The following is a 23,981-nucleotide window of genomic DNA, read 5'->3' as shown; positions in this document are numbered from 1 at the left end:
CTGTATGCAGATGTTACATGGTAGAGTTAGGGCTTATTTGTAAAGTTCATTTCTTTTGAAATGAGTCCAGACCCAAGTTGTATAAACACCAATACTTAGGTATGTGTATAGATATTTGTGTCTTTTCTAGCTTCCTATATATTTTCCTTGTGATCTAGATTAGCAAAGATCTCTAAAATAGATCTGTAAAATTGGATTTTTGACCAAACGCTCATAAACTTCACCAATCTATGGAAATATTGAAATAGGCTGGATCACATTTATAAATTTTAAAAAGTGTATGTTTGCCTTTCTTGTACCATGGCCCAGCCTGTCCATAGTATATCAATTTATGTAATATGCTTTCTGAAAGCAAGCATTTCTATGATCTTTCTTTTCTTTTTCCTCTTAATTCTTTAGATTTTCTTCTAGTATTTTTGCTGTTCATTCTTATAGTTACCCTCATTAAAAACTATATTTCTGGTTCACTTTCATGTGCCCTGGTGCAGTGGTCATGAGGTGCTCAATGAATGTTAGTTGAAGCAAGTCATGTCTTAGCAACTATTTTTTTCAGTAATTTTCTCACCAACTTTCGATCCATTTTACTTTTGTTTATATAATAAGGGTTTTTATATCCTGTTATTCATAATTTTATTTAATTTACCTATTTTGACATTGCATTCAGTTTTATAACTTTATTTCCAACAACTATTGAGATCAGCCTTTATTTTGAACTGGTTTTAATGCTTGCTTCCACTCGGTTTAGACCATCTCCCACCTCTGTTCTTTGGTTCTTTGTTTAGGTTATCTGTTATTTATCATCTCAGAGTCATTGTTTTCAGAGCAAGTTTGTAAGTTAGTAGACCTTCTTTTGGTGGTTTTGCTACTTTTGCACATGAAGAACTATGTGAGTGAAGAACTGTTTTGCTCTTGATCTTTTCCCCTCAAAATGCTGTGAAAGTCACTTTCAGTATAGCCAAGGGACATTCTTTTATCAGCATAACATTTTTTTTTCTTTTGTAAACATTCTCTTTTTGTTTTGATACTATAGGATTTAAAATTTTATTTTTAAAATTTAAAATTTTCAACAAGGTTCTTCCTTCCTTTTGCCTTCCTATTCAGAGACCCCCCAGAGACTTTTTTTGATCAGGTGCTGACCTCTTTTCAGCTCATTTCCGTTGACTCTTTGAGTGTAGCTTGTCCCTCATTTCTTCTCTTGCTTTCCTCTGTAGTTCCCATTACGTTTCGTTGACAACTTCCATTTTTTCTTTCTCTGTATCTGTTATCTTCTTCTACATTATTTTCATCTATTTATTCTTGACACTTCCATTCTATGACTGCATTTCATGTTTGCTTTCTGATTTTACTCATTTGATTATTTGAAGTGTAGATTGTATTCTTTCTCCTTCTAATACAGAATCTAATTCTGAGTTTCCACTCACATGTCAACTTTTTTTCTCCCTGTCTCCCTCTCTCTGTCTCTCTCTCTCTTTCTCTCTCTCTCTTTCATATTTCTCTCTTTTTTCTTAAGGTCATGTTTTCTTGGACTAGCTTCTTTTTCTTATTGTAAGCAGAATAGAGCAAAACACTTCATTTCTGCTATCTTGAATATAGTGTTCCCTTTATTTTGCTTTGGAAAATCTTTTTGCTAGGAGAGCTCCTGTTGTTGTTGGCTCTTGTCGTGGGCTATTGTTGCTCACTTAAATTGTTTGCCAGTAGTTGTTGCTTACTGTATATTGTCATTGATGTTGGTTGATGTTTGTTGGTGTTATTATTGTTGCTTGTTGTTTGCTGTTGCTTTTGATGATTGTTTGCTTTTGCTTTTGCCTGGCTGAGGAGTGGCCTGTCCAGGCCCAGGAGGATTTTCTTTGTTCTCTGACACTGCCTACCTACTTAGTTAGAAATCTGTGCAAGGTCATGAGCTGGAGGACTGGGCTACACTTGGTCTACACTTGGCCAGATTCTTCATTTGTCTAGTTTGGTTTGTCTTTTTGAAGGAAAGGCTTATTTCCATAATATCTTATGGGATTATTTAAAGGAGGATTTATCCATGATACGTGGAAGCATCTGCATTTTTTGTCTTAGCATAAGCACAGCATGAAAAATTCTCTTCTTTGTTGGACACTGTATGCACAGCTTTCTCTCTGCCCCTTCCTGTTACCTCTACCATGTGCCAACGCACAGTGTGCAATTGCCTGTTCCTCCACCCTGTGGAGATGGCTGTGATGATGACTGAGTGACAACTGGTGGAGAAAGAGCAATATCAATGGGGATGGTTGGGTCGGTATGATGACATAGCCCGGGATACTTCAGAAAATAATTTCTGCCAACAATTGGCAGTGGAGGGAAGAAGAAGCGCAGATAGAAATCTTCCTGTCTTAAGCTTGCTGGTTTTTTGTTTTACTTCACACACCTGTCCTTGTTTTGTTTTGTTATTAAAGAGACAGAGTCTTGTTATGTTTGCTGTGTTGCCCAGGCTAGACTCGAGCTTCTGGGCCCAAGTGATCCTCTCATCTCAGCCTCCTGAGTATCTGTGACAACAGGTGCCTACCACCACGCCTGGCTTGTCCATGGTTTTATTCATAAAACTCTCTCCTCAGGGTATGGCCCATATAACCAATATTTCTAGTTTGTTAGAAATATTGAATTTAGTTTGCATTTCATCTAAAACAGAAACAGATGAGGATGAAACAGCTGTTTATGACTTTAGCAGTTGCCATCTTAAGCCAGAGTTTTTTAGAGCTTGGGTGGACATTTTTTTCAATTAATTTTTTTTTTTTTAATAGAGACAGGATCTCACTATGTTGCTCAGGCTGCTCTCAAATTCCTGGCCTCAAATGGTCCTCTCACCTCAGGCCTCCAAAGTGTTGGGATTACAGGTGTGAGCCACTGCACCCAGCCATAATAGGCATTTTTATTGGACTTTTCTAGTATAAGTTTCTGTCACACCTTTTCTTTTTCTAGCGATGTTGCAGGTCATCCTCTAGGACCCCTTTCACCCCACTCCCCACGATCTGCAGAGTTAAAGGCAGGTGGCAGGTCTGTGATCTTAGTTCAAGAAGGTGATCAAAAAAAGGAACTTTTTTTTTTTTTTTTTTTAACATCGGAGTGAGTCTGATTTATTACTTAGCTGCAACTGTGTAGTTCCTTGACTAATTTAAGAGTAGAGTTTTTAGGCCATAGTAAATCTTTTTAGAACAAGAGGAACTTAAAATGAAGATGTTCTACGTGGCCCACATCTAAGGTAAATCAGATAAGCCCCTAAAGAGAATGTATTAAGCTCTTTTCTCATTTCCAATTTGCAGGTATGGCCTGTCATTTGAACGATTTACAAAATGCTCACTTAGTTTCCAAGGGAGCATTCATTTTATATTTGAGTGCCTGCCCTGTGCTCAGCACTGGGAAGAACAAGTTAGAAAAGACAAGGTCCTTGTTCTGAAGATGTGGGAGGAGAGTTGGTGAATATGGGTGAATTTATTCTAGTGCAGGATAGATTATTGTGAGTCCAAGTATTTTTTCAAATTTGCCGGCAAGTTTTGTGTAGGAGCATTTATTGTTTACTCTGCAAAGTCTTCAGAAATTCACAATTCGACCTAGCGTGCCTACTGATGTTTAAGCCTAAATTAACACAATATCTGGCATTTAAATATTATATTCTCTTATGATTAGATCAACATTTTCCCTGTTTAGAATGTAACATTAGAATCCAGGGACTTTTTAGGTTACCAAGTCTGGAAGCTGTAGTTATATATATATTTTTTTGAATTAAGGATCTAATCTGTTTTAAGGAATTGTTTTAATTTTGTTGATTTCCGTTATCTAACATTTCTGTATTTTAATTGGGTTAATAAAGCACAAATTGACTACATTATCAAGGCATATGAGGATGCAGACGTAAAATGTCACCATAGGCAAGAGTTAATGGAATCAAGATGGTGCAGGGGAACATGCCACCAGCTCAGCTGCGGCCTCAAGGTATGCAGTGACATTTAAAAAATGTCTGCTGAAGCCAGACAGCCGGTTCATTAGATTAATTAAAGTGAAAACTAACCCCGATCTGGTGTTTTGATAATGACCACAGGGCTGCCACAGTTGGAATAAGCTAATGCTTGGCATTGTTCTCATTAAGACCGCAATGGAATTGCCTTTATAGTTTCTTCTAAACTTTCAAATTCACCTTTTAGCAATAAAGTGGACTTTTAGCTTTCTTGATTGTTTTCTCATGGTTTAAGTGACACACAAGGGTAAATTTCATTTTTATTAAAGGTGACAACCTCCTTTTTTCTGGCTCTTACACTCTTTATGGGACATTGAAGAAATCAAGGCAGCAACAGCAGGTTTCTACACTCCCACAGGCTGTCCATTCTGGAGGAATTCTGCAGGAAGAGGAGGTTGTCTACACTGTCTATGGTCAAATGCAGGGTGTTATTTTTTCACATTTTAATCCATCACAGACTAACTTTTCTGTAAAGCGCAATACAAAGGAACTACTAACATAATAAAGTAGAAAAAAAAGAGATACACAAAAAAATAGAAGCCCCAGTATTTTATTAGATGCAATGTTTATAAAATTACTCTGTCAAATTGCACTTCAGTTTCTCAGTGGTTGCATTTAATTTTGGCACTTACTCTGGAAAGGCAGCAAGCACTTTGCATACTCTCCTGAGTCACACTGCTCTGGACTTCGTGTCACCATGTAAGTACCTCGCTGGTTCTGCAAAAAAGGCCCTGACATGCCTTTCCCTGCTGAAAGTGCTGACCTGGACAAAAACCTGATTCGGACATTTAAGTCCACATTTTCAGAAAAAGGTCGTCAAGGCTGCTCCTGATGATGCCATTTGAGAGCACTGAAAATTCTAGGCCATTTGTGACTTTTTTTTTGTTACTCAAATTGCTCACTTAAAAATAAAATTAGTTTCGTAAAGTCCCTGGTTAGAATGACTTTAGATTAAAAAATACACACACACACACACACATATAGACATTATCATTATACATACACATCATGTATATACGTGTGTGTGAATAAAAATGAATAAATAAGAATGAATAAATATAGATGTACATATATTTCTGAGGCCAAAAATTTCCTGCTTCCAGGGTCCAGGTGTACAGAACGTTAGTTATGTGTGCATTTATTATAGATTTTTTTTTAAATGGCAGTAAAAACAAATATATGTGCTCGTATATTCTTTTTTTCTTTCCTTCTTTCTTTTAGAGACAGAGTCTTGCTGTCAGCCAGGCTGGAGTGCAGTGGTGCAATCGTAGCTCACTGCAGCCTGGAGCTCCTGGGCGGATGATCTTCCTGCCACAGCCTGCTGAGTAGCTAGGACTGTAGGTGCATGCCACCATGCCTGGCCTGCTCGTATATTTGTATTTCCCCCTTTCCCTTCACAATCTACAGGAAATGCACATGTGATAACTAATACTCTCTATGCTGAGACCCTGGAAACAGAGGAGGCTTTTGCCCGCAGTTGAGTTCAGTAGAGAACTTAGTTTATTTAGAATCGAAACTTCAAGGAAGGTTTTTGTGTGGCTTCTGACATGTAAATGAGAATCAATCATGAATATCTGTCCTTTCTCTCAGCTAGCACTGAAAGGTTCAAGGTATGTGCGGCGTTTTTCATCTCAGCATTGTTGGCAATAACTAATGATTGCAAAGGTTCCGAGAGCAATTTAAATGCCCGCAAACAGTGCACAGGATACATACATTAAAGTAGATACAACAAAATGGAATTTTATGTAACTGTGTAAAACTATGAGCATTTTTTAGTATGTCATTCAGTGAACAGGTATGCCTAGTGCAGAGGTCAGCAAACTGCTGCTCTGAAAGGCTAGGTAGTAAGCAGTTCCTTCTTCTTGGCCCGTGCCACCTGTGTCGCAAGTACTCCACGGTACTACACCATGATAGCAAAAAGCAGCAGGCAATTTGTAAATGAAAGAACATGGAACATGTATTCCAATAAAGCTTTATGGACATTGAAATTGGAATTTTATACACTTTACACATCATGAAGTAATATTCTTCTTTTGATTTTTTTTTTTTTTGACCATCTGAAAGTATAAAAATCACTCTTAGCATTCCAACCGTACAAAAACAGGCAGACAGCCTTATTTGGCCTTCAGCCATAGTTGGCTGACTTCTACCATAGGGCCTGGGGATGGAGCTGCTGGGGCATGTGATGTGGATGTTATTTCACTGCAGAAGACACTAGCAAATAGTTTTCCAAAGTGATTGTATCCAGTTTACAACACGCAAATAGTTTTTTAACTAATGCAAGATGTGAGATTTTATGGTTGAAGTTCGTAATGGCTTAGGAAAGAGTTTGTTTCCTTTTGACTCCTGACTGTGGTTGTGAGAAGTTAGATGTTTAGATAACTGACTTGCACTGCACATAGTAGCAAAACTAATTGATGTGTGTGATTGGAAAGTGTTGCATGTGTACGTTATGTTATATTTGGTTTACTGCTTTACTATTAATGGACCAGATCAGGAAACACAATTTTTTTTTTATCTTGGACTTCACATTTCCTTGACAAGTTCTATAACCTTAGTCGCATGTGCTTTACTTACAAAAAGCTTTCTAATGTAATTCTCTTTGTAAAATGGATTATATTTCTTATTTTAATAAACTATTGGGGCCATGCGCAGTCAACATTCAAAATTATATTTGGACTTTGGAGCAGTCCTCTCCTGCATAATCCGAGTGAATGAGCCTGTTTGATTTACTGGGTAATTTATCTTGCTAAAGATATATTAATAATGTCAAAGTGCAATGTATCACTTACAGGAATACTTGTGTAAAATATTGTTGCCCATAATAGTATTTATACAACCAAGATACGCATTTGTATTCAGGCCAAATTGATTAGAGGTTTTGGGGCCCCTTTGGGGCTGGTGTTCATGTAAAGTGTTCTGTTATGATATACATGGTGTGAACTCTCAAAGGGACAGGATGAGACAGGACTTGAGTGGCAGATGGTTTTACAAAATATTAACTCTTTGGGTTCATAGAGGACAATTTATTGAGTCACCTGTCCTGTGGCTGGGTTGTGGTTTCCCTCCTTTTCACCAAGTTTACTGCACAACCAAAGAAGAAACTCCCTTCTATACCGCTGTTTTCTTTGACATACTGTCATTACTGATGGTGTAAGCAGTAGTTTGAAGAGTTTGATTTATTTGACGAATTTGGGTTTAGTGATTGGAGTGAATATTTGATTAATAGAAGGTGGGAGGGGGTTATGTTCTCTCTTCTCCATGAAAAACAGATTTTATTTCTGGTTGAGCATCTCCAATCTGGAAATCTGAACTCCAACATGCTCCAGTGAACATTTCCTTTGAGCATCACGTTGTCACTCAGAACATTTGGGATTTTGTAGCATTTTGGATTTTGGATTTTCAGATTGGGACTACTTAACCCATATCCTAGAAGCAGCAAGGAGCCTACTCATTAGGGGATGGTTTTTACCTACTCACCAGCGTGCCTTGCCATGGGAGTGTGCGTCTTTCAGAAGGGAATTGTGAGAAGCTGGAAGTTTGTTCCTTTTCCTTCTTTTCTTCCTCCCTCTCATTCTTCATCACCTTCTTGCTTTTTCCTAAATTCCCTTCTGATAATGATACTGGCTCCTCAGTTGGCTAAGAAATAAATGAAGGCTGTGCACCAGGCTTAGGGATTAACCTCTAACATCTCACCTGTTAGAGAAGACCTCCTTTTGCCACTGCTGGTGGTTCTCCTCCCACCCTACTCCAATTTTATGTGAAAGAATGGTACAGAGTAGCTTGCAAAAGAGATAAACCAGAGGATTTTGGCTTTAATATTTCATTTTCTGTGTAATTAAAAAGCTAGGATATATTTATCATCACAGAATCATGCCAAGGCACTATTACAAGTTCTGTCATAGATTTTTTTTTCATGGTGTGATTTATCAAATGTAGTTATTTTTAAAATTGACATGAAAAATTGTGTATCTTTATCATGTATAAATATATTTATATTATATATATTTTATATATTTATATATAATATGTACGTGTGTGTGTGTATATATATATATACACACCTAGCATCGCATTAGATAGGCATCTATTTTTTATATATATATACACACACACACACATACCTTGTGAAATGGTTAAATCTAGCCAATTAACAAATGCATTATCTCACATGGTTATCATTTTGAGGTGAGAACACCTAGCATCCACTCTCTCAGCATTTTTCAAGAATACAATATATCATCATTAAGTATAGTCACCATGCGGTACGGTAGATCTCTTGAACTTGTTCCTTCTATATCACTGTAAATATGCATTCTTTGACCAACATTTTCCCAACCCTCCCCTACAACCCCTCCAGCTTCCGGTAACCACATCTCAATTTATCTAAGTTCACTTTAGATGTTTGCACAGTGATGAAATTACCCAGTGACGTATTTCTCAGAATGCATCCCTGTCATTAAGCGATGCCAGACTGTATATCTGTAGATTCTTTAATGTAATATGGATGGATCTTTACATATAATACAGATGTAGACTTAGATCTAAAGACAGAGACATATATATAAAATATAAGAGGGTGCCTGCTTTACTCACTGATATATCCCTAATGTAGACTAGCGCCTGTCAAGTAGCAGATGGTCGTTAGGTGTCAATTGAATGAATCACAGAAGAAGGTAGCTGGCAAATGAAGGAGTTAGGTCGCAGTACTTGCCCTTTTGAGCATTCTCAAAGTGCACCCAGCAGGATAGAGGTGTCATTTGGAGGATACAGAAAATTATGCCCAACCCTGGATGTAAAATTCCTGAGAGTTTAAAAAAATGCCTGGATCCTGGTCCTGAGATGCTCATTCAAAGGATCTGGTGTGGGCGCAAGCCTGATATTTTTTTGATATTTTGACATTTCAAAAAATACCAATTTTTTGAAAGCTCCTTGGTCTAGCAGGAGAAACAAGCAATGCGTGAATGTAAAGTCACTGATCTGTGTTTGACGGAGATCCATGCGATTAGGCCTGATAACTGTGGAGTGCAGAGGAAGGGGTCACAGTAGACCTGAGTAGGCTCTAAATGACTCCTGGGGAAGGGGAAACACTTGTAACTGGGAATCAGAGGGTTATCTTAGGAGGACATTATTACTAGAGCCCAGGCTGGAAGATGAAGATGAGCATAACGTATTCCTGTGGGTGAGAAACAAGAACAGGCCAGCTTTACAAGACCAAAGTATAAGGCCAATATCAGATTGATACTTTCTGGGCTACAGCATCCCACTTAAAGTAATCCTTTCCCTTAACTGTTTTACCTGTGTTAATGTTTGTATTATATAGAAAATGCCCTTGTAGAATCTTCTGACGAACCATCCTGAATATTTTGGGTTTCCATTTAGGTTAAATATACTAAAGTACTTGTGATCAGAAGATGCTGCTCTACTTAAAAAGTCTAGTTAAATATTAATGTGAGGAAATTTGCTCTTGCATATTTTCACACGTAATTTCTTTAATTGGTTTTATGAGTTTTGCATAATTTAAATACCGACATCTGGATGATTTGCTCAGCCAGCGGAGAGGACTGTTTCATCAGAAAGATCTACACAGCATCTTCTCTGAACTGTGTGCCAACACTTAGCTATTTGGCATTTAAATAAAGAACGATGGTTCTGCAATGGGAAGTGTAGTGGAAATTGAACTGCCCCAAGAGTTTCTGTTCATTAAAAGGGCAGTATTAATTATATTTACTGTTTAGGGGCTGACTGCCAGTAAGGCCAGGACATCTAGGTTTGTTGGTGCCGTGGTGTGGTGGTAGCCAGACCCTTCTCTTCCTAATTCTGCCCTGGTGAGTCCTGTGACTCTTCCACATTGGTTCTAAATGTGTGCCTGTGTGTGTGTGCATACGTGTGTGTGTTTTAACCATAGGTATTGTGATACGGCTTGTTTTAAAGTCATGGAAAAAGCAAGGCTTTTATATTTTTAGTTCATTTTCAGTGACATATTAGGTGCCTGTCTGATGTGATGCTAGGTACAGATTTTGGGGACAGTTATTAAATTATTTATGATGATAATTTATTAGAATTAAATGTTAACATTTTAACAAAATTCCCATATTTGCTTCTGGCTTATTCTGGCCATATTAACTATTGTTTTGAGTTTTAAGGGCTGCTTTTGACTGGCAAGGAGCATTAAAAATGGGATTGATAAGAGACAGTCTTGGCCTTGGATATTGTTTTTAATAGTTTGGCTCTCACTGACCCCATCCTAACCTCTCCTTCTCTGGGCTTGACATCTTGGCTTGGACCTATTCTTTGCTTTCTGGAGGGGCAGACAGAAAATAAACTAATGTATGAGAAATTTTGATCACTTTAAGTGCTGTAAAGACAGTAAGCCAGGTGGAATGACAGAGTGTGTCTGGGATTAGGGGTAGAGTTACTTGCATAGGGAATAAGCTTTGTCTGAGCAGGGACCTTGTTCATCTCTGATATGGTTTGGCTGTGTCTCCACCCAAATCTCATCTTGAATTCCCACATATTATGGGAGGGACTTGGTGGGAGGTAATTGAGTCACGGGGGCAGGTCTTTTCTGTGCTGTTCTCGTGATAGCGAATAAGTCTCACAAGATCTGATGGTATTATAAGGTGGAGTTTCCCTGCACAAGCTCTCCCTTTGCCTGCTGCCATCCATGTAAGATGTGACTTGCTCCTCCTTGCCTTCCTCCATGATTGTGAGGGCTCCCCAGCTACGTGGAACTGTAAGTCCATTCAAACCTCTTTCTTCCCAGTCTTTGGCATGTCTTTGTCAGCAGTGCAAAAATGGACTAATACAGTCTCACTCACTGGTGTCTCTGGTCCCCAATAGAGCAGACTGACAAGAAAGGGCAAGCCATGGAGATTTAGGGGAGAATTTTCCAGGCAGACTAAACAGCACATGGAGAAGCCTTGCAGTGGGAATGAGGAGGCCACTGTGACTGTCAGGTAGAAAGTGGAGGGGAATTGAGGTTGGAGAGGTGGGCAGGGGCAAGATTAAGTGAGATATGGTGACCATTTTATTCCAAACGCATGGGAACCCATTGTGTTTTATGCATGGTCTCTTGAGATTTTGAAAAGGTGGCTCTGCTGCCATATGGAGAGTAGATGATAGGGTGGCAAGAGAAGCAGAAAGGCTAATTGGGGGATATCAGAGACTCAGGCAGGCTGTGGAGGTTACTGGGACCAGGGCAGTAGCAGTGGAGATGGAAAGTTGTAGATGATTCAGACCATATCATGGAGGTAGAGCTCTGTGAAGTCTGAGGTAAAGAGAGGAGTCAAAGGTGACTTCTAGGCTGACCCACTTGATTCTTCTTTTTCCCAAGCTGTGGATTGTGAACTCTGCCTTCCCACCTGAACTTCCTCCTTCCTGGAGCTTAGTTCTGACAGAGGCTGATCCCCAGTGGATTTCCATTTGTTAATGTTCACAGACCGCTCTTTCCCTTCTCGTTTTTGTTTTTTTTTTGTTTTGTTTTTGTTTGTTTTTAAATCTGATTGTGATTCATAGATCATAATTAATAGAGCCCTTACCTGAAGGGTTACATATTACTAATCAACTTTGCAGGGACATAGAACATGTTACTGGCCTACCAATATGGTTTTTATTCACATCGTCACTCTCTGGGAACACAGCAAAAATAAAAAAGTCATTTCCTGGAGGAGGATGAAGGAGATTCTTAACGTCTTTTCATCATAACTTGCTTAGGTTGTGTGGATCAAAGGAGGAGAAAGCCAGGATGGTGGTTGAGGCAGTTGACAGAGCTTCGCTGACTTCCTAGTAATCTTGGTGGCTGTTTCTACTTTGTTAGATGGACATGATTCTTCCTATGTGGAAAAGACAATACAATAGACCCCCGCTTCTCTGCAGAGGATATACTCCAAGCCCTCCAGTGGTTGCCTGACATTGCAAACAATATGAACCCTATATACACTGTTTTCGCTGTATGTATACACCTATGGTAAAGTTTAATTTATAAATTAGACACAGTAAGAGATGAACAATAGTAATAGAGCAATGATAACATTATACTGTAATAAAAGTTATGTTAATAGTCTCTCTCTCAAAATAGCTTACTGCACTGTACTCACCTATGTTTGGACCACAGTTGACATTGGGTAACTGAAACCAGGGAAAGCAAAACTTCAGATACAAGGGGGCCTACTGTATGAGAAACAGTAGCTTCTGGATGAATGCCAGCTTGTTGCTTACTTTCAGGGTTTCAGAGCTAATTGGTTTTTGTTGATAGTGACTTTTTTTTTTTTTTTTTGAGACGGAGTCTTGCTTTGTCACCCAGGCTGGAGTGCAGTGGCACAATCTTGGCTCACTTCAACTTCCTCCTCCTAGGTTCAAGTGATTCTCCTGCCTCAGCCTCTCCAGTAGCTGGGACTACAGGTGCACACCACCACACCTGGCTTTTTTTTTTTTTTTTTTTTGTATTTTTAGTAGATAGTGGTTTTACCATGTTTTCCAGGCTATCCTTGAACTCCTGACCTCAAGTGATCTGCCCATCTCAGCCTCCCAAAGTACTGGGATTACAGGCATGAGCCACCACACCCAGCTGATAATGACTTTTAGCATTTGTACATTATTAAAAACATGTAAGTTACTAGACACCACTTGCTAGTCAAATTTGTGAGTGATTTTTAACACATAAATAATATCTTCTTACTGAGTTCCCTGGAAAGTATTACAAGGAAACATAAGTATATTTTTTGCCTAGCAATAAAAATCTTTTGGCATCTATCAGTTTTTCTTGAATCTCCAGTTTCCATATTTCTCATTAAGAGGAATAAAACAGTTGAGGAGAATGTCTTTACTTAAGGTCCATCAACCCAAACTGTTAGTCACATAGAATCCACATAGCTCTCCAGTGACTCTCAAGTTGTCACTTCCATTCTAATCCCATCCCCCTTTTTACTCTGCTCTTATTCACCCTATACATCCTGCCAGATTCATCTGATAAAGTATCAACCAATTCCTATTTTCAAAATTGTCAATGCCTTCCCAGTTCTGAATCAAATAATGACTCATCTGCCTGGCTTTCCAGACCATGTTTGCAGGTTTACTAGCTAAACTGGATGTGCAGTGGTTCCTTGTGTATACAATTGGTCCTCCATATGTGCAGGTTCTGCATCCATGGATTTTACCAACCACAGATTGAAAATATTAGAAAAAAATTGAGAAAATGCTATATTATTGCTGATATGTATTATGTTGTTAGACCTATGATGGTTCTGCCTGTACTGAACATGTACAGACTTTTTTCTTGTCATTATTCCCTAAACAATATAGTATAATAACTATTTACATCACACTTACATTGTATTTGGTATGACAAGTAATCTAGAGATGATTTAAAGTATACAGAAGCATATACATAGGTTATGTGCAAGTAGTACGCCATTTTACATGAGAGACTTGAGCATCCTTGGATTTGGTATCCTCAGGAGTCCAGGAACCAGTCCCCCATAGATATCGGGGGATGACTGTGTGCCCATGTTTTTAGCCTTTATATCTTTGCTCAAGAAATCTCCTAAAACCTGGAGCACCGCTTGTTTTCATCCTTCCCTTTTGTAGCCTTTTAATGCTATTCTTGTCTTCAATGTTAAAAAACCAGTTGGTGATTCCATCACAGATTTCAAGGAAATGAAGAAATAATAAAAAGCATAACAAACATACAAGCCTGAGCAGCAGTGCTACTGTGAAGTCACTAAGAGGAAGCATGTGAGAAAAGATCATGAGTGGCTGCTGGGGAAAAGGAAAGATTGTGAAGGGGATATTCCTAAACCTGCACCTGAGAAGCTGAATCAGTGATGATCCCAAAATTCCCCCCACTGTACCCTCAAATCGGAGGAACAGAATTGATTTTCCTATTGTTACTGAGGAGTAATAGCGATGGCCAGTGGTGGTAACTGGAATGAAGTGAGAGCTGAGCTGACTGTCTCTTGTAAGTGAAGGCCTGGGGAAACTCGAGGGCGTCCTGCCCTTTCCCTACCCCTGGGAAGAGGACCCCTTCCCAATCATTAGGGAGCCCAGGAAGAGAGGGCTGGGACTCAAACAAAGCTTGCGGTGCCTCAGGTGAGATCTCCTGGCCCTCTGTCACTCCATGTCGCTAGAGAAAAGTGGGTAGACTGCAGACTATTCAGTCAACTAGAAATGTCACAGATACGGCCAGGCAAGTGTCGAGGGGTTTCCTATCCTATGTTAGAGCACATGGAATATTTGCACAGATACACCTAAGCATATACAAGATGAAAAAAAAAGTAGAACAATTTTATAAACATAACTATAGCTATGGGTGTTATGGACAGATGGGCAGATGGGCAGGTAGAGAACAAGAAAGAAGAGAAATATAGCCTGCAAAAGATAAAAGATCCCAATATAGATGAAAACACACTTCACGGGAGAGAAGGGAATTCCTCAGAATTGTTTCATTCTGTGGAACAAATGAATGAGAAACATGAATTCAATAAACAAAGCAAGGTGGTAATAAAAAGCAAACTGAGATGAAAAAAGAGAGATTGTAGAATAAAGAAAGCCTCTGAGGCCCAATACAACATTATTGCAGGACTAATACATAATATCAGAAAATATCAAGGAAAAGAATAGACGCCACTGAAAATCAGATTACCAAGAGAATAAAGGCTTGTTAGGCCCATTGAACATAAATGGAGTGATCAAGATAGTAAAGCAATCAGAAGGTGAAAGAAATAGAAGACAAAGACCAGTGTAATATAAGGACAATTGGTGTTCTTAAAGTAGACTGTCAACAAATGAAATAGAAAATGGAAAATAAGACAAGCTTTGTGAAATGAAAAATAAGTAGATGAAAGAACTGAGTCTGCAGATCAGAAGAATGTATTGTGTTCCAGGAAAATATAGAGTAGAACATGTTCAGCACTGAGATCTATCCCAATTAAGCCATTGAATTTCAAGGATAAAGATGAAACTCTTTAAATATCCAGACCTAAAACCAAATTGTCTGCTGTGGACTGAAAGTCAGACTAGCTTAATGTTTTTAGAGTAGCATTCAGTTTTTGAAAAGAGTGGAGCCATGTCTTTAACCTTCTGAGGAAAGAAAGTACTGTACTGCCCAACATGCACCATGTGGCCGCCCCATATCGACACAGCTACCATGTCATTCAGATGCCAAGGCAAGAAGCAACGTTCTCAAACTGGTACAGACTCAGGTAATGGTGCTTAAAACTGAAACACTTATGAAAAATGTGTATGTAGTGTGAATATGTTTCATAACCTCTTGGCTCACAAGAGTATTTTAGGAAATACCTCTTGTGTTAATAATAAAGAAACATGGTTGAAATAGTTTCTTTTCATTCTGTTAAATTTAAATAAAATCACATACAACTTTTTTAAATTAAAAAGTAGTTTTACTAGAGGATAATTTTATTTTTTATCGACATCTTTCTGGCTATCTGACTTCCTCCCCATCCTCATACCCACACTGGACGTATGCTGTAAGCCCTGATTGTCCCCAGTCCCCAGCCCCCAGACATCTGCTGTGTTTGTAGTCGGGTTTGCAGAAATTATGTGCACTTTATGATGTGAGTCAACTACAAAATTCTACTCGCTGGTGAAATATATAATTCTCTGTTGCATAAATTTTCACAAAAAGATTCTGACATTTCATTCTTGTCTGTTCAGAAAAAAAAAAAAAAGAAGTGCCACTTAGAAATCACTCCCTATAGTACCAAATAATCAGCACTTAGTGAGTGACTACTGTGTGCCTGCTGCAGCTGTCTTCACCTAACATACTCTGTGAAGACAAATAGTTCTTATTCCTAAAGAGATCTTAATTTACATAGGACAGACACACTGTCAAACTTTTCCCAGTTTTTTCCAAGTACGAGCTAGATCCCAGGTAGTCTTTCTAAGAGGAAAAAAAAAAATAGATTTTTGTTGTTGGGAAGTTTTTGTGTTGTTTTCACTTACCTATTCAAGAAAGTTGTGGAGTTTTGTAAGACAAGTGCTGGGCACTGAGGATGTGGTTGTGATTAAAAGAGCTAGACTCCCTGCTTACTCTCATAAACCATTATGGTGGTTACAGGGGCCTTGCGCATTGAGCCGAGTCCTCCTCTGGTCTTCCCGCGGGATCTGGGCAGCCCTGCCTGCAATCACCAGAGCCACCGGAAGGGGCAGAAGTGATTCTGTGACTGTCCCAGCAAAGGGCATGTGTTTTAAATTCAGATGGATTTCACCTGAATAGATGCCTGGAGGTTGAAGAAAAACGTATGGAGCATATCATTTGTAAATGTTGTGAACATGATGCTTAAAATAAACTGATGCTATGTTTTGACAGTTTTAGTCAGTTTATGGGTTTTTTTTTTTTAATCCAAATAAGCATGGTTGCCGAAATCTTTGTTTCAATGTAAAATATATACAAATATACATATTTTACCTTGATTTCTTTGGGATTCTGTGTCTGGAGTTGGGGGAGGGTGGCCCACTCTTCTATGTTAAGTATTCCATCTTATCCAAGAGGTGTTTCATAAATTATGTATAACAGTAGATGCCACTCAATAAATATTTTATACGTGATAGATATTTTTGTCTGAAATTACTTTTTCACTTGAGCAATGATTTAAACCCTCGTTTCCAGTTTTATGAGGTGACACTTTTATAATATCATGTAGTTGAATGCAGCTTGAATGTCATAGAGCTTTAGGGCAGCATTAATCATAAATTCATCCTTCCCCACTTGCAATCCTGGAAAACTTCCTCTTAATTCAGATTTTACCCATTATATGTATGGAAGTGTATATGAGTGTGTGTGTGTGTGTGAGTGTGTGTGTGTGTGTGTCTGTGTGTGTGTGTACATGCTGGGGATGGGTGGGAACAAGTAAAACTTTTGACCTAATGGCTCCGAAACTATGAATTTCCAATGCCTTTCAAAGTCTTATTTAAAGGAAAAACAAAGTGTTTCTCAATGGTTAATAAAAGAAAGAATATTAAACTAAACTGGGATGTAGTCCAAAGCAATTTCTCTAGTTTGAGTGGGAGCTATTAAAGTTTGAAATATTGCATTTTGGGGGGTAGGGGGGTCATTGTCCACTTTTGTGCAGAAAGAAAATACACATGCCTCTGGACTTGTGAGAATGGTCACTTTCCTTTTCATGTGGACCTAGAGGCCTGTAATAATTCATTGCCATGGGGCTACTGACTGTGTGTGCAGTTTGGTCACAGTTCAGAGCTACCAGACCTTCCCATGAGGACATCATTTGATGAAATAGAGCTGTGTGATTAAATTCTCCTCTGTAATATATGTCTTTAAAAAAATCACATCCCATTTCTGCTCGAATTTCATGGTCAGGAGGAAAAAGCGTGAATTCTGCTAATATCCGAGAGGTAGGAGTAGGGGTTGGCTTATGGAGAGTGCTCAGTTTAGCTGAGATTTGCATGTTCCTTGCTATAGTAAATCAATGTTACTGAAGTCTCCAGCCTCAAAGCCTGAGGTTCTGAGCCATGGAATGGGAGGTTGGCTGATAAGAGGAGTAATTGAAGAACAATGACACGCTTCATTTCCTTTTCTTGAATCTAAGTTATGCATTGGTCATTTTCTCTGCGTATCTATTTAATGGTTGTTAAATTAAATTGCTTTCTTACACATTGTGATTTTTATGTTTTTTTTTTTTTAAGCCTTCTCTTTTTCTTTTTTTCTTTTTTTTTTTTTTTTTGCTACTTCATTTCACTGCCCTCTCGCATGACTTCAGGTCTTCAGTGTGCATTTGAAACTTCAATATCTGCAGAGGCCTGAGAGACTTCTCTCTCTTCGCCCTGCCCCAGAAACCTCTCAGGAGTTCCCTTGTCTACAGGGTTTGAGTTTTGCTTTGATGGTCTTACACTAGCTTGAGAAGTTCTGAATCCATCACCTAGCGAATGGTAGACTTTGTAGGTTGTTTTAATGCTTAAATGACACAGAGTACATTTATTGATTCCAGGATTGTAAGGAATCGTGTTTATGTTTAGGGCAGTGCTGGGTGTTGGAGTGTTGGAGTTACCGAGATGTGTCTTGGTCACTGCGTCTGACTGTAGGAGTCAGGGAGGGAAGGAGATTCTCCAGGAGCATCTCTGACCAGGATCCCCAGTTAGTAGTTGGACCTGGCTTTACTGTTGCTCGTACAGTCATGGAGCATAATATCATGCTCTTGTACATGATTTAGTCTGAACCTGGTTCAGCCCAACCTCAAGACTGCAACTTTTACCTTCAACTTTCTGGAATTTGTCTGCTTTCTACTTCAGACTTCTCCAGAAGCTTGGCTTTAGAGGTCTTTTGTCTGGGGTCAGATGGGTCTGATGTTAAGATAGGGCCTCCCATTCTCTTCCTGAGGGTTGCCTCTGACCTTCCCTTTGCATTCCACTGAACTCTGTGCATGTACTCATTCCTTCAGCTGGCAAATATTAATTGATGTGTGGGACATGAAATTAGGTACTGTGTTACATTCTAGCCAGAGGACAGGTAATAAACTTTATATATTTTATATATATATTATATATATTTAAAATATTTTACACGTATATATAGATGAAATACTTGCCATTCCCAAGGAGAGAAATCACCATGAGGAACATTGGTGGTTGCTATTTTGTATGGGGTGATGGGGAGGGTGGCTTTTGAGCAGAGACCTGAAGGAAGGAAGGGACCATGTTACGTATGTATCTAGGGCGATGTTTCTCAAATGTCTGGAGACATTTTTGGTTGTCAGAACGTCGGATGTGTTGGTAGCATCTATTGGGTGGAGGCAAGGGTGCTACAAAATATCCTACTGTGCGTAAGAATGAAGAATTACCTGGTCTGAAATGACAGCTGTGCCGCAGTCCAGAAACCCTACTGTAGGGGAAGAGAAGGATAGCAGTGACAGAGGAAACAGCAACCACAAAGGCAGAAGGAACCACAGTGAGTGCATCCTGGAGATGGGGCAGGCTGGCAAGTTTGAAGAGCAGCAGGGTGCCTGTATCCCTGGAGAGGAGTGAGCAAGAGGGAGAGCTGCAGGAGATGAGAGCAAGTGAGCATGGGATGAGATCAGGTAGAATTTGGTAGAACATCACAAAGACCTTAGCTTTTGTCTCACTGAAATGGGAGGCTATTTAAAGTACCTGAGGAGAAGAGTGACCTGCACTGATGGCCTTCTGGCTGCTGAGTTGAGTGTATATCATGGGACACATGAGTGGTGACCTGGATTATTGCAGTAACCCAGGTGAAAGACGATGGTTTGGGTCAGAGGCACGTGCTGCCAGTGGTTTGATGTTACCAGATTCTGGGCATATTTTGAAGGTAGAGTTAACACTACATATGTAGAGTTTAGAGAAAGAAAGGGGCAAAGTGTAAGCGTGGTATTTGGGCCAAACAGGAAAGGTTGGTATTTACTAAGATAGGATAGTCTGCAGGTTTGGGAGGCAGAGAGAATCAAGCTTTTTGTTTTGTTTTGTTTTGTTTTTAAATGTGTTAAATTTATGCTGCCTGTTTGACGTCTCCATAGATAAACTGAGTTGGGTTGGTATATACACATACACACACACACACACACACAGAGACATATATGGTATACTCATATATACGGTATGTATATGAGTATGGGACTTAAGGGAGACATCTGTCCTGAAGATGCAATTTGAGAGTCATCAGCATATTGATGGCAGGTAAAGTCAAGAGACAGAAGGAGACCATCAAGAGAGTCAGCGTCGGTAAAGAAGAGTCCCAAAGACAATAGCCGTCATAGAGCAAGTTCGAGAGAGAGTGAGAGGGAAGGAACTGAAGAACTGTAGGTATAGGGAAATTTTTGGAGGTAGTTTTCTCTAAAAGGCACAGAGAAATTGATGGTAGCTAGAAGGAGAGGCACGGCCGAAAGACGTGGTGAGGGTTGGGGATGGGAGGTGAATAGCAGATTCATATTAATATAGAGCAGGGAATGATCAAGTGGATAGGAGAAGTTGATGGCACAGAAGGCAGAGGGCCAGGTTCTTGTGGTGCAGGGTAACTAATGCTCAGGAAGCCTTCTTCTCAGGACCATGCACAGTTCAGCCATGGTAAGTGGAGAGAAAACCATCAACTAAGGCGACATTTTGATATTAAATGACATAAAGGCTCTGAAGAGTGAGAAGGTTTACTTTGTAGTTTGGATGTTCCTAGAACCTTTCTGAAGGAAGATTTGCTTTGAAGAGGTTGTATATCAGGCAATGAGTTTAATTCATTTTATATTATGCTTTTTGTATGTTCCAGGTTCACTTTGCTTACTACCTGCCAGGATTTCAACACAAAGTTTAAGGTCCATTTTTCTTGCAGTTTTTTAGATGAGAAATAAAATGTTGCCCATTCTGACAATCTGAAGAACACCTAATATGAAGTTCTCTTTTCCCAAAGTAACCTTTTCTTTTTCTTTTCCTCTTAATTTCAGGAACAAACTCTAGCCCTCAGGAAAGAAGGGATTGGAGTTGTTTTGGATTCTGAACTGCCTCATTTAATTGGCATCGATGATGACCTTTTGAGTACTGGAATCATCTTGTATCATTTAAAGGTAGAAACTGATTAAGTGGAACATTCTAGTTTTGTTTCCAGTTTCTCCATTAGACACTAACTAGGTTTATTATAATATTCTATGGTCATGAACACAACTAAATTAAATTAAAGAATATACGACAAATCCTTGAGCCCTTTGGGGATTTTCAGCAGCTCATTGGGATTTGGTATTTAAAGTTCCCTTGTTATCTAAAGTTAAATGATGAGCCATTGGTTTGCCTTCTATTCTGTGGGATTAGCAAGAGGAAGGTAAGGAACAAAAAGGCACACAGACTGAAGGAGAGAAGTTGCAAACAGCTGGGGGGATTTTGTTGTATGTACAGTTTCCTGGTCCCTGGTGGTAATTATGAAATTGTGCTTCTCACCTGCATTATTGGGCTTGGTTCCAAGCAGGCAGTTCATCTTGGGAGTACAGAATTCCGCATCGGTATTAATGGGTGCCTCTGTGACCTTGACCTTAGTGCCCTCTCTGACCCATAACTTAAAATGAGAAAGCTACTGCGTTTGTGTTTTGCAGACTTGCATAAACTATATCTTTAGACACAAAGAATATCATGGCCACTGGAGAACCTCCCCAGAAAGGATCAGGAACATCAGTGATATTCCTGTCATGAGCAAAGTGTTGACGCTGCCAAAGCAGGGCCTCACCATTGCTGTACATTAAACCTTTCCAGACAACTGGAGCTTTTTTTACAGAGCTGTGGGGAGCTCTCATTCCGTTGAAGCTGTGGCCTGCCAGGGTGTTGTTCATCCCATTGGTCACTATGTTGTTTGGGCTTAAATGAAAAATGAAGAAACAAGCTATTCCTTCTCTTCTTACTAATACATTTTGCTTGGCTTTTCTTCCCAGGAAGGTCAGACCTATGTTGGTAGAGAAGATGCTTCCACGGAGCAAGATATTGGTGAGCATATTTGTCAGCGATCTCTTCCCAATGATTTTTTTAAGGTTGTGTTCAAGGAAGAACCTTTTTGAATGACTGACATTGAAGTAATTATAGAAAATTATTTTTCAAGTACAGTGTTGGTCAGTATGTATGTGTGTGTGTATAGGTGTGTGTGTGTATATATATATATACGTGTATATATATATATTTCTGTAATTTAGAATACAACTCAAATGAATAATGCAGAACAACTAATTTGGTGAATACAATGGGCCAATAAACCCTTTCCCCCACCCTACATTCCGTACCTTGTCAGGTCTTTGAGGAACACAGTTACTTAAATCACTCTACATTGTCTCACAATGGAACAATGATTGATGGAAATATACCAACAGACACAGATAAAAGATATAGGTCTTTTGAAGAGGAGGGTTGTAGACACTTGGCTTCACAAAGATGACAACAGAAAGTAGGAGAAAACGCAGCATACACACATGTGGAAGCATGGCTTTTTGGGTTTCCTGAAAGTCTTCACAGGACTCACAGATAATCAGTGACTTAGCCTACACAGATGAGGTCCTTCCAGGCTTTAGGAGGATAACTTAGGCAATTGGTGGTGTTGGTGGTGGGTGTGTATATGTGTGTGGCAAGGTAGGGATTGGCAGGGGAAGAATTATGTTGTCTCAACTGCTTTTAGAATTGCTGGCAACAAACCTGCTTTCTTGCCAAGTATAAGCTATTAATCGAGCCAATCCTAGCATGTTCCTACATGTATTAGGTTGGTGCAACAGTAATGGCAAAAACCGCAATTCCTTTTGCACCAACCTGATATTTACTATTTATTGTGAGACTGAGAGAGATAAAAACCATTTTCTAGAAGTCCCCAGATTCACCTATTTTTGAGTAGAATTAGGCATCAGGCCTCTTCTTCTAATTGTTAAATTGTGTGTTTGATCTTTGGGGTAGCTATAAATGATGGTAAGTGGTAAGAACACACGTTTTCTGTGATCACAGATCAGTAGTACAATTTTGTGGATCCAGTGGAAACTAGTTGGCTTATACTCCCAAGGCGCTAGCCAAGATCTGTGCCTAAAATCATGTAGGCTTATTTGACAGATGCTCATATCTGTGTTTGACCGTTCTTCAAACAAGAATCCAGGAGAGTTATACATGAATAGATAAACTTCAGCAGCTGCATGCCCTGAGACGTCTCAGAATTGACACAGGCTTAGGCAACAGGCGTCTCAGTATGGCTTCTGAAGACCTCTTGGGCTTTTCAAGATTCATGTCATGCCAAGTTCACCTTGGGTTTCTGCTCCTGGAGTGCAGTGCCTGTTAGTGCAGTAAGTCCTTGACCCATGGAGCACTTTTGCTTCTATTTTCTGTGGCCTCTGGGGGGCTGATGGAGGAAATTTATTCAGTATCAAACAGGGCAACTCCATGGTATTCAGTTAAAACAAGTTACTCAACTGTTTTCTCCCCAAAGATGAAATGAGTTAACATCCCAGAACTGATTTTCTTACACAGGTAATGTCCAGACCCCTTGAAGAACATTCTAAGGATCTTCCAGTCCTATCAGTGAATGTCATGAGCTCCTGAAGTTCGGTTTTTTCACTAAACATAAATGTTCACTTCATGATACTTATGTGGAGTATCAAAAGGAAAATCAATAAATTGTATTTATTTATTTTGATACTTACGTGGAGTATTCAAAAGGAAAATAAATAAATTGATAGATAAATTGCTGGGAATCATTGCAGTAGATACAAAAGGGGGAAAAATTCTTTCTACTTTGTTTTTCCGCTTTAGTTCTTCATGGCCTTGACCTGGAGAGTGAGCATTGCATCTTTGAAAATATTGGGGGGACAGTGACTCTGATACCCTTGAGTGGGTCCCAGTGCTCTGTGAATGGTGTTCAGATCATGGAAGCCACACATCTAAATCAAGGTATCTCATTTTAATTTTCAGAGATCTTTGTATATATTGTTGTGAGAAAACAAGTTAGCTAGGCAATGGGGGAACATGTGCCTCTTAGAATTAATTGCTGATTAGGTATAAAAAGGGTGAGACTGCTTCAATAGGCTGTTCCTCTTCTGTTTGGCTGGAGGACTTTTTTATAGTACCCATTGTCTTGTTTAATTAAATGTGAACAATTATCTGAAAAGTTGTTCTTATGGAAATAAGACATTAAAGGAATTTTTTAAGTTAAAAAGTACCCCTCAAATGCAAAACCTTAACACAATGGTTTCTTTTAATAATTTTATTTCTATTATTTATATTCATCTTAATAGTTATAATTGTAACATACATAGAGGATTTGGTATCATGTCTATTTTTTGTTTTGAAAATAACTTGAATATCATAGAAAAGTTGCAAGAATAGTACCAAGAACTTTTAAATTTCAAAATTATTGGAAAGTAAATAGTGTCCTGCCATCCTTAAATACTTCATTATGTATTTCCTTTAAACACTAACATCTACATTAGGACACTAACACTGATACATTTCTAACATTGGATCCTCAGACCTCATTCAAGTCGTGCCATTTGTCCCAACAGTGTTCCTTGTGGGTCCCATA

General features: G+C 39.0%; 1 protein-coding gene across 4 annotated transcripts in view; it reads left to right on the top strand.

Moving 5' to 3' along the window:
* Nucleotides 1-23,981, top strand: part of KIF16B (kinesin family member 16B) — a 307,106-nt gene that overhangs the window by 126,869 nt on the left and 156,256 nt on the right. For all 4 annotated transcript variants that reach the window (XM_025400350.1, XM_025400349.1, XM_025400348.1 and 1 more), the window contains exons 13-15: nucleotides 20,398-20,517; nucleotides 21,370-21,421; nucleotides 23,213-23,350. In XM_025400350.1, the coding sequence (XP_025256135.1) occupies nucleotides 20,398-20,517; nucleotides 21,370-21,421; nucleotides 23,213-23,350 (310 nt within the window). The remainder of the gene's footprint in view (nucleotides 1-20,397; nucleotides 20,518-21,369; nucleotides 21,422-23,212; nucleotides 23,351-23,981) is intronic.

The sequence above is a fragment of the Theropithecus gelada genome, chromosome 10, assembly GCF_003255815.1.
Source record: "Theropithecus gelada isolate Dixy chromosome 10, Tgel_1.0, whole genome shotgun sequence".
NCBI classification, from domain to species: Eukaryota; Metazoa; Chordata; class Mammalia; order Primates; family Cercopithecidae; genus Theropithecus; species Theropithecus gelada.
This window is presented reverse-complemented; position numbering and strand designations above follow the sequence as displayed.